This window comes from Thermobia domestica, chromosome 18 (genome assembly GCF_964235325.1).
Source record: "Thermobia domestica chromosome 18, izTheDome1.hap1.1, whole genome shotgun sequence".
Lineage (NCBI taxonomy): Eukaryota > Metazoa > Arthropoda > Insecta > Zygentoma > Lepismatidae > Thermobia > Thermobia domestica.
The window spans coordinates 14,803,182-14,818,944 of NC_137471.1; the positions used below are offsets into that span (position 1 = coordinate 14,803,182).

At 35.8% G+C, this 15,763-nt stretch overlaps 1 protein-coding gene across 1 annotated transcript in view; it reads right to left on the reverse strand.

Annotated features, from left to right (window-relative positions):
* Positions 1–439: 439 nt before the first annotated feature.
* Positions 440–15,763, reverse strand: part of LOC145675439 (luciferin 4-monooxygenase-like) — a 53,886-nt gene continuing 38,562 nt past the window's right edge. Inside the window, exons 10-13 of the mRNA XM_081745858.1 lie at positions 14,026–14,127; positions 10,126–10,251; positions 6,475–6,640; positions 440–790 (exon numbers count right to left, since the gene is read on the reverse strand). Of these exons, the coding sequence (XP_081601984.1) occupies positions 666–790; positions 6,475–6,640; positions 10,126–10,251; positions 14,026–14,127 (519 nt within the window). The 3' untranslated portion in view covers positions 440–665. The remainder of the gene's footprint in view (positions 791–6,474; positions 6,641–10,125; positions 10,252–14,025; positions 14,128–15,763) is intronic.

The following is a 15,763-nucleotide window of genomic DNA, read 5'->3' on the forward strand; positions in this document are numbered from 1 at the left end:
AAATAAAATAAAATAAAATAAAATAAAAAAAAAATCGTACGACCGACCTCAGTTTACAACTGGCGGGATTTTTCAATTGGAACACTCGTCTTAACAATTTATTCTGGAGAAAACAAAAGCAACACGAGCACACACCTCTACAACTGGTTGCCTATTGAACGGATGGAAGTCTCTGCACAAAATGGTGGCGCTCGCCCGTTCCCTGGCTGTACCCCCCGCAATGTGAGTTTCTGGATATTCCTCTTATATACACACAGTCTTTTGCAAATGATAATGAGGAAATCCTTAGAAAAATATAATATTCTATGTCTGTAAGTTAGTTTTCTATTTAAAAGAAGAATTAATCCTTTCATTACCACATCTTGAATCATTTTCTTTTGTGACTTCTACATACAAACTTGTAATGTATGGAATACCATAAGAATTTCTCTCATTGGGTAATAAACATTTATTGTAAATCTTTAGAAACAAATACATGAAAATGTACAAAATAAAATAAGAGAAACAAGTTTACTAATACTTTCCTTAGACAAGAGGTAAGTTACTCTTCTTAAAGCTATTAAGAACAAAATGCTTAAAGCTTAACAACAATATGCACTGCACACAGATACTCCTATATACTCTCAGACAAATGTAGGAACTAAAGTCTACAACTGCGGAATAATTTACTTCTGTTCCATTCTCGCTAAGAGTTTGAGTACACTTCTATCTACTTTTCCGTTTTTTGTATGCGGTAGAGATTCTAAGAAAACAACTCCTCCTCGTAAATGCTTATAGGATTCTGTCCTCTCTGAAAGTAAGGAAGAGTACGGTGAAAAATGATTATCAATATTGAAAATATGAAAATATGTGTGTCCAATTGAAAATATGCTAATACAGTAGAGCGTCGATTATCCGAACGTCGGTAAACCGAACGACCGCTTAACCGAACTGTGTACTCGTTCGCACCTGTTACTCTCCCACCCTACCGTCCATCATCCCCCTCACTCCCAAACCAAGTTTCCCACAGTAGTCGCCGCACTGAGCCACCGCTGGCGGGACATTGCTTCTAATGGGGCCTTCATAAGGCGCTGCTGACCGGCCAAGCCGCCAGTCGCTGTGATTCAACAATCAGCACACTTCTGTCGGTTTGGCACTGGCTGTAGAAGTAGCGGCAGTATCAAAGCTGTTCACAGCAACAGCTGCGCCAGCTTAGAGTTGAGGCGGGCCGCTCCGCGCATGGCAAATAAACATGTACAGTTCGATTATCCGAACAAACCAGTTTTCCGAACACCCATGTCCCCCAATTACTTCGGATAATCGACGCTCTACTGTAAATTAAAATACGGGATTAACGGGGGAATACTACTAACAACGATACAAAAGCTAACCGTTATTCTTTTGCCCGTTTTTCGTAAGTGACACGAGATAATGAAATGTAAATTACCATAATAATAGATAATGTCATTCTACACCCGAAAATATGAGTCGGAAGAATTTTCAGTGTTGCCATCCATAGAAATTACCGAGTAACCAGAATATGAATTACCCAAAAATCTAGGTAAAGACAACGACTAGAAAAATGAACTCAATGGTAATTGATGACTTATCATGTTGTCTTGACTCCTTGTTAACTACTGTTTAAATAATATTTGTAATTATTTTCTAATAAACAGAAAATTATTAAAATTACACTTTCTTTGGGTAATTCATATTCTGGACACACTGTAATTTCTATGGATGACAACACTGAACATTCTTTCGTTTCGTATTTTCGAGTGTAGAATAACATTATCTACTATTGTGGTAAGGTAATGGGGAAAAGAAAAATGGTTAGAGTTTTATCACTTTTAGTAGTCTGTCCCATAATAGGAACAGGATTGTTCGGTTTGGTTCCTCTGGAAGAAAAAAATATTGAGTTTTATCCAAGGATGTTATAAAATAGAGGATCTGCCCATTCGTATCTTCAACATATAAACTCAATGAAGCCAAAAAACAACCGAGCATCGTATGAGCCTTCACGTCTGATTGGCTACTCTCGTTTCCGCCACGATTGTTGGCTCGAAACATTGCGATCTTAGTGGCGCGGAGTGGGCAGCGTAGGTGTGGCGAAGCAGTAACGTCTGGCTTCATGATTTTGTTGTATGGGCAGATCCTCTATTTTATAACATCCTTGGTTTTATCACTAGCAGACGAAATATTGCAACAGCGCATGCGCTTCGTGTTTGTTTATGAGTGACGGGAATAGTGGAGTTCTTTATTGAAATGATATTGCGCAATGATGAAGGCAATTCCTTACTCGTACAAGTAGCATGTACTGACGAAGCCACTTACCATATCTTAAGTAAAATGCATAGGCATAACTGCAGAATATAGGGTGAGGACAATATCCACGTCATTGTGGATTATAAACGCGACAGCTTTAAATTAAATGTGTGATGTGCGTTGACTTAAAGATCAGTTTGGAATATTATGATGTACGGTAAATGGATACATGTTCCAACCATACAAGACCTGCCGCTTGAGGCCCGCACTGTCAGAATTCCTGAAGAACAATTTCCAAAATATTTGGATTGCAAGTCATGAACATTTTCAATAGCATCCACGGTCGTCTTACTTGTCCGCTAGACTTTTTTTTTCTCTCAAAGGGCACGTCAAGGTTATTGTGTACAGAATACCAGTGCCAAGACTAGTGGTGGGCACAAAAACAGGTTTTTCGGTTTTTAGAAAAAAACGGTTCGGTTTTCTTCAAAACTGGTTTCAGTTTTCTTTGAAACCGGTTCGGCTTTCTTCAAAACCAGTTTCGTTTTTTTTTTTTTTTTTCAAAATTTGTTCTATTTCTGACCAGAATAATGTTTCGTTGTTCTCCGGAAACCGAATCCGTTTCCACAAAAATAGTTTTGTTTTCCAGAAGTTTTCATTGAAACCAGTTTCGGTGAATAAACCGAACCGGTTGTTGAAGAAAACCGAAACCGATTTCCATGAAAACCGATATGCCGGTTTTTCGGGTTTCAGTTTTTCTAGAAACCGGTTTCTGGTTTTTATAAAAATCGGTTTTGCCCATCCCTAGCCAAGACTAAGTGCCAGATCTTCCGACATCGCTGCAAATGTGTCCGTGGCACTTCAAATGCTAACACAACACCTGAACGGAGATTAAATGGCTCCTTAAACATCTGTCCAGCAACCAAAGGAGCGCACATTGCGATCTATTGAGGTGTGTATAGTCATTTTTCGTGCTGCTGATAACACTCCATGGTTTCGTTTCCAGAAGATTGAAATCAAATGATCCTATCGTTATTGGTTTCTGAGATATTATCATTTATTATTGGCATATATTTAACAGGGTATATTGTATATCTTTCTCAAAAAATCTGCAAACAGGGAAGATGGGTAAATGATGAATTGTGTATAATAATAAGTAATTTTGGATATTACATATTGGACTGAAATTGTGTTCAGGGACGATGATAAGGCGCTACATGATTATGAGTGCCATTGGTAACTCATTTCATCTGTGTTTGAGTTTTCGAGAAGGTCGAATAGACGACAGTCAAATTCTTTAATTTGACTTTGATGTATTGAACACAATGAGAAATCAAAATTCTCCGTTTGGATATGCCTTTGTTGCGAAGTAAAAAGGCGGCTGTTCAAATATATCTCATGCCTGTTCAAATCTGCTGGGGAGAGGACAAATTTGAACAATGCGCACTTGTTTATTATCTTTCATGTCCAGACAAGCATTTTCTAACAAAGATTTATTTATATGTTACATTAACTAAACTTTTGTGACTTCTGCTATAAATATGTATAAAAGAAGTATTGGGTTGGCTCATGTTTGTGTTTTTGTTAGCAGTGAAAATTTTGCATGAAAAATAAAATGTTGTGGCAATATGTGTTACATGCAATTCGTGCTACATGCAATTAGAAATAAAAATAAAAAAATATTCAAATGTGCCTCCTCTTTCCTGTATAAACAAATATTCTTCTAAGAATGTGCTTCTACATATAAAAATTAAACTAAATCCATGCATAGAAATTAATTGTTGGTCTGTTTAGAAAGAAGCCACGTTTTCCCTTACATTCACCTTTTTTCATACGGTAATCGTTTCTCCTCAGCCATTTTAGGTTAATGTACATGTTCTTCCTAAATTCTCTCTATTTGAGGTAGGCGTTTTACCTACTCTAGGTACCCTACGGAGACCTACGGAATTGGCTGAAGGCTCCAGCCAATAGAATTTAGACTTTTTCAAAAGAATGACTATATTTTCATTTATGTTCTATAGTGTCTGATGAAAGATATGTTAGATATCCGAAACCGTTACACATTATATTTTAAAATACAGTGTGTGTTGAAGCTTTGGTTAGTGTTTCTTTTGTTACCATGTCTATCACTTACATAGTCTGTCTGCTTCCTCTTTCTTCTATACACTTAGTAGTCTCTTTATTGGAACTATATTTTGTGCAAGTCAAAATCTAGTTTCTGGTAGCTTTTGCTCACTTTCTCTTGGTTTCTGAGGTTCTCCCAAATTTGTATGTAGTTTATCTGGTACTATCTGCTTTTGCCTGCCATTTCCTTAATCTGTTTCTTGTTCCACGTTGTTGCTCAAATACTGTTTGGTATTTCCAAGATCTACAGAACTCTACTAGCCACGTTCTGCTTTTACTTCTTGTGCCTAGTTAATATTACCGTTCCACTTTTGTCTACACTTCTGTACCCAGCTCACATTGTCATACCGTTTCATACTTCTACCTGGTAAAAAATTGTCATAGATTGTCACACTGTCTTTTCTTTACTACTTCTATCTATTTTAAATTGCGAAACTGTTTTGTCTTTTCTCCATTATTAACGACTGCATTCATATTGTACATAATCATTGTTCATCTCACACTTTTAATAGTAGTAACTTTTAATGGTATGATTCTTCAGCCTTGTAACTTGAGGCGAAGTTGTAAATTGCACAACTGACAGATTTTACGGTTTGGCTTTCATCTTGACTTATTATTACTTTCTCGCAAAATTACCAGTTTGGAATTACTTTCTGTTTTGTTTTTATTCCAAGAAGAAATCCTACTTTTAGGGTCATTCCATATCAATTTTAGAAAATTTTTTGCGAAATGCAACGCAATGCGAAAGCTAAAACAAGCAATTGTAAAATGCTATACTAATTATCGCTAACTCAAATGTATATTTTGCTTTGCGTTGACGCAAGCTCATACGGAATGTGGACAATGTTATTTCATTTCGTGATCATAATAAGGATATTTCACTCAAGTACCCTCCACTATTTGCTCAACTTTACAAGTTTCTACAGCAAGTCTACCTTTATTATTCCCAATTTTTTCCCTTCAGATTCTTTAGGTTTCTATATTGCACTAGTAACCTTATATTTTATGTTTCCCATCACGCAAGTTGAGGTTGATGAACGAAGAGACTTTGCTCTGGTATTTGGTTTCCATTTACCTTTAGAGAGTTTAAGGTCCTTTTTAACACCAAATATATATGACAAATAGGCGTAATGTTTAACTTTGGATCCGAATCAAAAGCTTTTACCGTGACTAACACCTTAGTCGCTTACTCTGAGGAAAGAACGTAGACTGTTTCTGAGACGAATATTCGGACCCAAGAGGAATGGGAATGGGGAGTGGCGGAAACTTCATAACGAGGAACTACATAATTTATGCCGTTTGCCGAACATTGTAAGGGTAATCAAATTTGGGAGGCTCAGGAAGACAAGTCATGTAGTCAGAATGGAAGAAAGTAGGAACGCTTTGAAAGTTTTAACTGGAAATCGAATTGGAAAACGATCATTAGGAAGACCTACGCGCAGATGGGAAGACAATATTAAGATAAATCTCTCGGAAATAGGAATATGAAGTACAAACTGTATCCCGTTAGCTAAGTATGAAAGTCAATGGAGAGCTTTTGTAAACACGGCATTGAACCTTCGGGTTCCATAGACCATAGAGTTAGTTTAGTTAAGACCTGGGTGTCTGTGTCTCCCACGGTAAGAAGCAGTACACAAACCATGAAAAGACATAAGGAAGCTCCCTGCTCTATTTACGTCAACAAGCAACTCGACAACTGTAAGGAAGAGTGATATTTTTAGATGCATCGAGTAGTTATTCAAAAGATTTTTAATACTTTAATGCCTTACTTTCTCGAAGTTAAGCTTAGCATCCTATAGCAAGGACACTAATATATGACTTTCCTTTGAGTTTTGTTTATGTGATCAAATGTATTACCTCTCTCTCTCTCTCTCTCTCTCTCTCTCTCTCTCTATATATATATATATATATATATATATATATATATATATATATATATATACTATTCGAAACTATTCTATGACAACTATTCGAAATATCAGAAAATTAACATTTCAAGGGAAAAATTTAAAAATCAAAAAGCAGGAATTATAGTATTTTCTATTAACTTTCACCCTTCATGCTACAAATTAACTCCAATTAATTATATACCAACGCAACATCTCATACCTGCAACATATTTTACAATATCCTCTTCTGTGACGAGAGAATCATTTTTGATTTTTACGTACGCACGAGGAAGACAATCGCTTTCTCTATCAGGTACACCTACAACACCAGCTTCTAATACATAGGGGAGCTTTAAAATAATAGATTCCAATTCTCCTGGAGATACCTGATGATATGGAAACGAATAGAAGGAAAATTATTTACCATTGAAACTAACGAAACAATAATATTTGCTATGCCTTTAAGCAGTTTCTAATTGAAGCACAGATTGTTTGTATTAAGAGAATCAACCTAACACTTCCACAGGATAATACAACTTATGCTCCATATATTATTTAATAATTTTTGTTCGCAAACAAGGCTGGGAAAACGCATATGTGAAAATTCTTTAAGCCATATATTGCTTATGTAAGTTTTTATATTATACAGTATATAAATAATTACCTTACTATCATATAGCGTGGTCCGGGTGTCCCTAATTGGTGTTTTCTGACGGTTTTAGGTTTTACCCACAATTGTTTGCTAACATTGCTTGGCATTGTCTGGTAACATTGCCAAGCAATGTCTGGGGTTTCATAAAGCAACAGGAAACACTCGATATCACACAACGCAGGAATTACGAGCAGCTGTAAAACACGCCTTCACCCTCGTGACTCCCGAGTATCTCCGCAAAACATCTGCGAGAACTTGGCGCAGAATTCAGCTATGTTAGGACATGGATGGTGATCATACCGATGTTTATGACTCTTAAGATTCTTAAGACTTTAAAGTAACTGTAAACAGACATTCTACCATAACTAATACTATACTGTTGAAACTAAAGTGGGGTACGCCCACTTTCGGACCACCGTGTAGTAATAATTTCTTAGAAACTACTTTTCTATATACATTTTTCAAACTACTTTAATAAAAAAAGTTTCAAAATTAAGAATTATCATCTAATCCATTGATTTTACTAAAGTTCCGTTAAAGAGGAAGCAGATAGCATGGAAAATACTGTAAATTATGTCATAGTATAAAGTAAGCATGTATGTTTAGGTTAATTTATATCTGCATGAAGCAAGTGTATATGTACTTAAATGTTTTTTTTTGTATCATGTTTGAAAATTTTTAATGAATTTCGTCAGTCCAGCAACTGTAAAATGTAATCAAAAATTTTACAGTGTTTTAGTGCAATCTCATAGTAAGTTATTTAAGTATTTATTACATAATTGTAAAAAATATTTAACTATTCAATTACCCACTGTTAGCTAAAGGAGTGTGCAACCATCTAAGTTTTATTTACAAAATTACGGTTAATATTATAGTAATAACTCTACAAATTGTTTTTAAGAAGTTAGTTCTACAAACTAGTATCATTGCATTAGTCCTTGTGAAAAGAAGTTTTAGTGTGAAGTATGTTAAAGAAACATTTTCAAAAGTCTTTTTTCAAGTAATTTGCATCATGATGTTCTTTACTTCATCTTTCAATTGTGCACACGGAAGAGTGCAAAATGACACTTTTGAGAAACGAAAAAAAAGCTACCCAGATCTACTGAGAAAGATCGCAGAGATTATCGAAACGGTTTAGTATATTTAATAGTACATTAAACTTCAGACATACTAGATGAAAGGGTAAATGAACAACTTAAGTTAACGGGAATAATACGTTTAACATATTGATCTTTGTGAAAAATTTAAAATCTTTTTCCCTTTGAACTACGCATTTCAATCAAAGTGAAACGATAGAAACCCATGTCGATCCAAGTACTATCTTCAAAAGTTCACTTCAAATGGTTCATCCACTCTCATGTTATGATAAGAATAATCTGAAACTCATTTTTATATTTTGATGGGGGAAAAAAACTAGAAATTACCCTCCTTCTCCCGTTAAAAGCAAAATTCTCGGAAACGCGTAGATACATGGCTACTTGTATTCAATAAGGAGTTTAAATGTCAAATTTCATCTTCCTAACATTTCTCTAACATTAAAAGATTTCGACATATGACTGTCTTATTACATTTGTCACCTAACCCCTTTTTCTTCCCACCTTTTTCTTTCTTTTTATGTGAAATTTCAAAAAGGGCTGAAAAAATGGAATGAAATCTTAGAGCTTTACGTCCCATGTTTATGTCGTGTAGACTAAAGGAGACAGTGATGATAAGAATGAATGAAATGATGGAATGAAGAAATTGGGATGACACGAGAGAACTCCGAGGAAACCCACGCACACAGAGATTATGTTTGATTTCCGATTATTTTCTGAGAAATTGTTGTCGAAGAAGAGTAGGGGAAACGTATGCCTATGTTTAAGCTCATTTTCGATAACCGTAACACACCATCACAAAGTTACAATCCTGACAATGGTGTTTTTGTAATGTCGTTTTGTAAAATAATATATCAAAACCTGTCTGTTTACAAAAAAAAAAAAAAAAAAAAAAAAGCGGTCTTTAGCGTACGCACCTTTGGCACGGTAGATCCAGGTTCGATTTCTGGCAGAAGCTCATGTGATTTGGATCCTACACTAAGATGTAGGTCTACGTCTCAAATAGCCTCGTTGCTGAAAGGGACGCAAAACTCAAAATCTAATCAAAACTCAAATCAACAAGAATGCGATCATTATTCAAGACATCCTTGAATTTCGTACTTTGTTAGCTTACGAAATATCTGTAAATACTCGTAATTTCTCAATATTTCAGCTTAAGAAATTGATTTGCATTGAATAACGTTCTTTTTTTTTTTTTTTATCACGCAGATGCTCTTCAATGAAAAATAAACTTTTCAAACAACTTCTTGAAAATTTACAATATACCGTACATCATAAATTTTGACTTCGTTGCTTCATTGTTCTCAAGTATTTTCTGTTTTTTTTCTAGTGCGTTTCCCACTTCCCTGTCATTATGCTCAGAAACTGTGTAATTAAATCAGCACGTCACGAGCGTACTGCCAAGGACTTGGGTCATGAAAATGCAGTCGAATCTCAGCCGGCGGAACATGTCTTGTTTACGTGTTTCTCGATCTTAATTGCGACAGTTACAGTCTGGGAGTAGAACCCTATGTGACAGCCCTTTGCAATTATTCACTACTATCAAAACGATTGCCTGACAGGAATGTCTTGAGGTCGTAAGACGACATGACAGTCGCTCGTAGCAAGATCTGGGCTATACGGTAGGTAGTCAAACAAGTCTTAGTTTAACGACTGTAAGAGGTTGCTTGTCACTCGCCGTACAACGCGAATCTTGTTCCGAGTAATTTTCAAGTCGTCTTACGACTTCAAGACATTCGTGTCCAGTAAGTATTTTGATAGTGATGAAAAATTACAGCCAGTTGTAGGCGTCTGACTTTTAAGACATCAGAATACAAAAGTTAATCCTACGGTATGCCAAGTGTCTGAGTTCCGGTGGTAAATATGTTGAAAAGTAGTGTCATTTGTGTTGTATATGTGGCAGTAAATGTTTCAAGGTCACATTCATGTATTCTTTGTGTTTTCTGCTTTAGGAAAACTTATTATTATTATTATTATTATTATTTTTTTGGTCACATCTAGTATGTTGTGATTTTAGTGAAGTAGGTTCACCTTAGAATAAGAATCCCTATAATGGATACTTGAGTCCTACTCTGTAGATGAATATCCTATAAAGAATTGATTATGTCTATTTATAAGTACTTACATGGTGAAACTTGTACTCGAATACATCTTTATTTCTATCAGTAACGTAAAGATTTCCTTCTTCATCAAAATAGCCGATATCACCAGTTCGGAACCAGCCATCATCTAAAAAACATTTTGTTGATTCCTGTAATAAACAAATACTATATTACATACTATAATTTATACATTGAGTTAAAAAGAAAGAAAAAATGGACAAATTGCTTTGATTTTAAAAGTTTTGTAGTCTAAGGTTACCAGATTTTTTTTCAATGCACTCGGGGACGTTTTTTTCAACTTCACATTGGGAGCATATGAATATGGGTTTAAAATTCCGTAAAATGTGGGGACTCCGTTTTGGAAAAAGCCATTTATATGGGATTTAAAAGTATGTCATTAGTTGTTATTTTGCTGGAATAGAAGAGCTAATGTGAAATAAAAGCAAAAATATAATGGTAAAAGAAACCTTTAGGAGGAAAAAATAGACTATTTTGTGGAACCTTCAATAAAGAGTTCAGAAAAAGACTCATGAAATGTTTCGTGTAGAGCAATGGTTCTCAAAGTGGGGTACGCGGACCCCTGGGGGTCCGTGGGATGTAGCCACGCGACCCCTAAAAATTGAAATGCGTTATAATAAAATGGAACTCGCAGCTGTTATGCAAAAAGTATTGTTTTCAGTCACTAAAAAAAAACCAATTAAAATTATACTTACGTTCGTAAATTTAAATGTTTTCCTACTTTACTAAATTTCTGCCCTGTGAGCATGAAAAGTTGTCTAAAAAAAGGCATTGCAGCAATATTTGATGCCTTTCCCTACCACTTACTTATGTGAACACACCTTTTTTGTTCTTTGCAGTATTAAAGCCTGAAAGCGAAATCGTCTTAACGTGGAATCGGACCTAACATTAATGGTGACAAAACTTGTTCCGGATTTCAGCAGTGCAATTATGGAAAAACAGAAAGAATTTCATTCCTCAAATTAGTGACCCCTTGTCAATGGTAATTCTAATCAGTATAGTTTTGAATACCATGTGAAATTTCAGACAGCATTGCAAGGGGGTCCGTGGATCATTTTCCGAATGCACAGGGGGTCCGCGTTATCGGAAAGTTTGAGAACCACTGGTGTAGAGTATTGTACTGTATGGGGCAGAAACATGGACATTAGGCAAAAAAAAAAAAAAAAAAAGATGAAAAATAACGAAGTTTTTTTCGAGATGTGAGTGTGGAAAAGAATGGAGAGAATTAGCTGGGTGAAATTGAAAACGAATGAGAGGGTGTTGGAAATGGTGGGGGAGAAAAAGACAACTTTAGATATTACTGAGAAGAAGAAAAGAAACTGATTGGGACACTGGTTAAGAAGGAACTGTATCATGAGGGACGTGCTAGAGGGTATGGTGGCAGAAAAAAGGGGGAGGAGGCGAAGGAAACTACAATTAATGGACGATATTAAAACAGAAAAATTGTACGTGAAGACAAAAAGGTTAGCGAAAGACCGTGGAGCATGGAAGCTTTTCAGTTGTGACAAATGATCTGCCAACAATAGCAGAACACTTATAACGATGATGAAATAATTTATATATTTATGTATTCCATGTGAAAAATAAACTTTAACTGAAAGACTGTATATACAGTCATGGAAAAATTAATAGCAACTCCTTGGAATTTTACGAATTTATAAGAATTTTAAAGAAGTTTCTACCTAAATATGCACAAACATACAATGATAGGCGTATACGTCGTATACATCAAATTAAAGGAAATTTTATGTAGAATCCAAATCTACTCACAGAAGTTACGTATTTTTAAACAATTAATGATTCAATAAAATGTGTGGGAAAGGAAACACAAAATCCGTCATGGTAAATGTTCATTTAATGGATGACTCGATGTTGCTTCCAGTAAGGTCCGCGCTCATTAAGATAATCTGCGTTCCAAGCAGTATGGTTTCTGCTTCCTTGTTGTATAGGTGCCCTGGGTTACGTAATTGTGATGGCCTAGTAGCAGTGGCGTATTTAGGGGGTAGCTATCAGGCTTAAGCCCCTCCTCGAAATAAATTTGTGATATGCACAACTTCATTAAAATTTGTCGGCACACAAAAGGAAAAATATAAGCTTATTCACGTGTTGTACGTAGCCTCTCCCGAAACAAGATCCTAAATACGCCACTGTCCAGTAGTGTTACTTCTACTGACAAATTTGAAAGTGATATTTTTACCCATAAATATTGATTTACCGTTAATAAATTATTGATATCGGATATCGACATGGGTAAAGCATGTGACATTACACCACATAAAACCACTAGGATTAAAACATTAAGTGTGGCAAAACTAATGCTGAAATAGCTCAATTATGCAACTGCATCAAAGTACAGTGGGTAGGCAACTGGCCAAGATTTTTGTGAAGCTGGGCAAGAGCGCCAATCAGGGGGGCATGGGGCGCTTGCCCCCCTAGAGGAAATTGTACTTCAGAATATCGAAAATCCAATAGAATTTTTACATTAGTTACAGCAAAATTTGAAACTATTTTTGAAACGTCGCTTATACTTGTCCCCCCCTTGGAAACCACAACATGGGCGCCCTTGAAGCTGGGTGCATATAAAGTTAAAGAATTGGTAAATGTGGTCGAAAAATAAAATCCTCTCCTAGACAGAACAGGGCACTGCGACGGTTGTGTCTTGCAGACAAGTTTTAGTCATCAGCAAATCTTGCTAGAAGTTAGAGGGAAACATCTGGTGTCGACGTTTGTCCGCGAACAGTGAGAAACAGGTTAAAATCAATGGATTTGTGTTCACATAGAGCTGTCAGGAAACCATATCTTACACCGGAACAACATAAAAAGGCGCGTAGAGTATGCCAAAACTTACAAGGATTGGAAAAGTGACCAGTGGCGCAAAGTTCTGTTTAGTGATGAGACGAAAATAACCATGGCAATAATTCACGTGCTAGAGTTTACCGCATGACTAGTGAAGCACTTATTCTGCGTGTATTTAAAAACTTCCAGGTACTCTACCAGTGTAATGATTTTTGAAGGTATTATTAATGCATAAACTAATAAACATATTTTTGAAACGACAATGATTCCTGCGGGTATAGATTTATTCAATGGTGGTTCCTTTATTTTTCAAGACGATTCTGCCCCCTGTTATCGTGCCAGAGTTATAAAAGACTATATGCTGTCCTTACGTTATGTTACCCAACTTCTTTGGCCTGGTAATTCTCCCGATTTAAATCCAATTGAAATTTATGGAGTGTTTTGAAGGATAAGATTCGTGCAAGACATCCTACAACGAGAGTTGAGTTAATTCAAGCAATAAACGTCTGGCAACACTGCATTTCAAATACAAAACTTAGTAAACTCCGTGCCACAACAATGCAAAGACGTTATTACTAAGCGTGGACATCCAATCAAGTATTAGCTTGATCGAAAATCAATTGGGTATACGCTTCACTTAACTTCACTTACTTTCACTTCACTTAACAATTGACGTCTTATTTTGTTGAATATCATCAATTGTTCTACAGATATGTAACTTCTGTGAGTAGATTTGGATTCTATATAAATTTTCCTTTATTTTGATGTATATATTATTATATGTTTGTGCATATTTAGGTAGAAACTTCTTGGAAATCCGCGTAAAATTCAGGAGAGTTGCTATTAATTTTTCCATGAGTGTATATTGTTGGTTTATTTTTCCTAACAGTGAGTAGATAGGCTACTTGCAAAGTGACGCATACCAAACATTGACTGCTTGATCAGTTTGATTCTTGAAACATACTTTATTTTGCAACATAAATCAAACATATTAAAACAGAAATTAATAAAGGTTAAACGTAATAACTTGGCCACCGTCTGAAAGATACTACATAATTTCTTTGTGACAACTTATTCGGAAGAATATTGAAATTCAGTACAGTGAATACCTTTGACTCTTGCAAATATCCTTTCATCATAAATGGCGCCTTAAATAAAAGCTCACCAACTTCATTCGGGATCGAAAGTTCTCCTGTATCCATGTTTATTACCTGAAACAGAACAAAGGAAACATTTGATTCCTGTATACCAAATGCTAATGTGTTAAAACATACTAAGAAAATGACGTGGAAATATCAATCCTTATAAATTGACGGCTTTATGCTCTTGCAAATCTAAATTTGAGAGATTGGCAGAGTCCAACAATGATAAATTTTCTTGCTGTGCAAAACTTTGAAGTTACTATCTTTCAATAGGTATGAAAGGTTTGATTTTTTTAGAATTTTCTTTTCAAATGAAATATACTTTTTCTCAATTCAATCGTGATTTCAATTTGATATTTTGATTTCTGTTGGTTAATTCGTTTCTACGGAGCTTTTTTTCTTCTTTCATGCTCGAGGCCAAGATTGCGACGCATAAATATAGGTAAACGATATAGCAGTTGGCCGACCTCCCAGTGTGAATTCTTCGGCATCAGGTGAAATTGATAAACGCCTACGACATTTCCCTGTCAATTTTCGGACAGTGCCTTATAAAATGGATAATGAAGAGTGACCCCTTTGACGTTGTCCCATTGATAATAAAGAAATGAGTGAAACAGATGACGATAAGCAATGCTGATTCCCAGATCACCTGACATATTCCTTAAACTTGGGTTTAAATGTCATCTTGAGTATCACCAATCATCTCCGCGACCCCGACAACTACGGATTCGATACTAACGTAGCTCATTTTGATAATTTTTACACGTGTCCGTCTTTCCGCCCCCGGAAAAGCGCTATATATATACCACATTGATTTGACACCTAGTCTTCCGTTCCAAGCGCTGCTATCGCCTGAAGAAATTCCACTCCCTTTGGCGTAGACGGCTCCAAGTTTCTATCGCTTAGCAACAGCTGAACCCTAATTGGCTGACGCGTGGGTGTGAGCTTTAGTTCGGATTTTTTTCCCACGGCTCAAGACATTTTGGTAGCACTATATATATGTTTCTTACCCTGCACAGCATTCTTTTTCCAGATTATAAGACATATTGTACCTATAGTTTAACTGAAATTGCTCCACGTATTCCAGGATTATGATGTAACATACATACAAACGTATGTCCCCTTCTCCTCTTAAAACGGATATTTTGAGAAACACTAGGACATGGATTCGTTTATGTCTAATGAGGAGTTTACATACCAAGTTTCCTCTTCCTAGTTTGACAGGGTTATGAAATACTCATTTTTTTTTGTATAAATCATGATTCCCAGCGTTCCCCCCTTAGAATATAATTTTTAATACATTTACTATAATATGATCCTTGTGTGTGTGTGTGTATGGGGGGTTAATCATGCCAAATATAATTGGTTCAATGGTTACTGTACAATGGCAACAGACAGACTGTCTTCTGCATACAATTACCACATGACCTGTGAGTAATCTAAATTTGTGGAACCTCTTCGTAATGAACATATCTCATTTACTGTTAAATGATCAGGTCTCGATGGTGCCCGTTATTTAGAGGTTTCACTATGTAATCTTATATTAGAAAGAAAATAGCTGACCACCTTCTCTTGTTCTAATACTCGGTCCTCTTTTAACGTCAGAGCTACCCAACTTTGTTCCTTCCGGCTCGTTGCTCATGCATGGTTTTTGTATGCATAACCTCTTCTGCGATTTCAGATGCAATACTGAATTCTATAATCT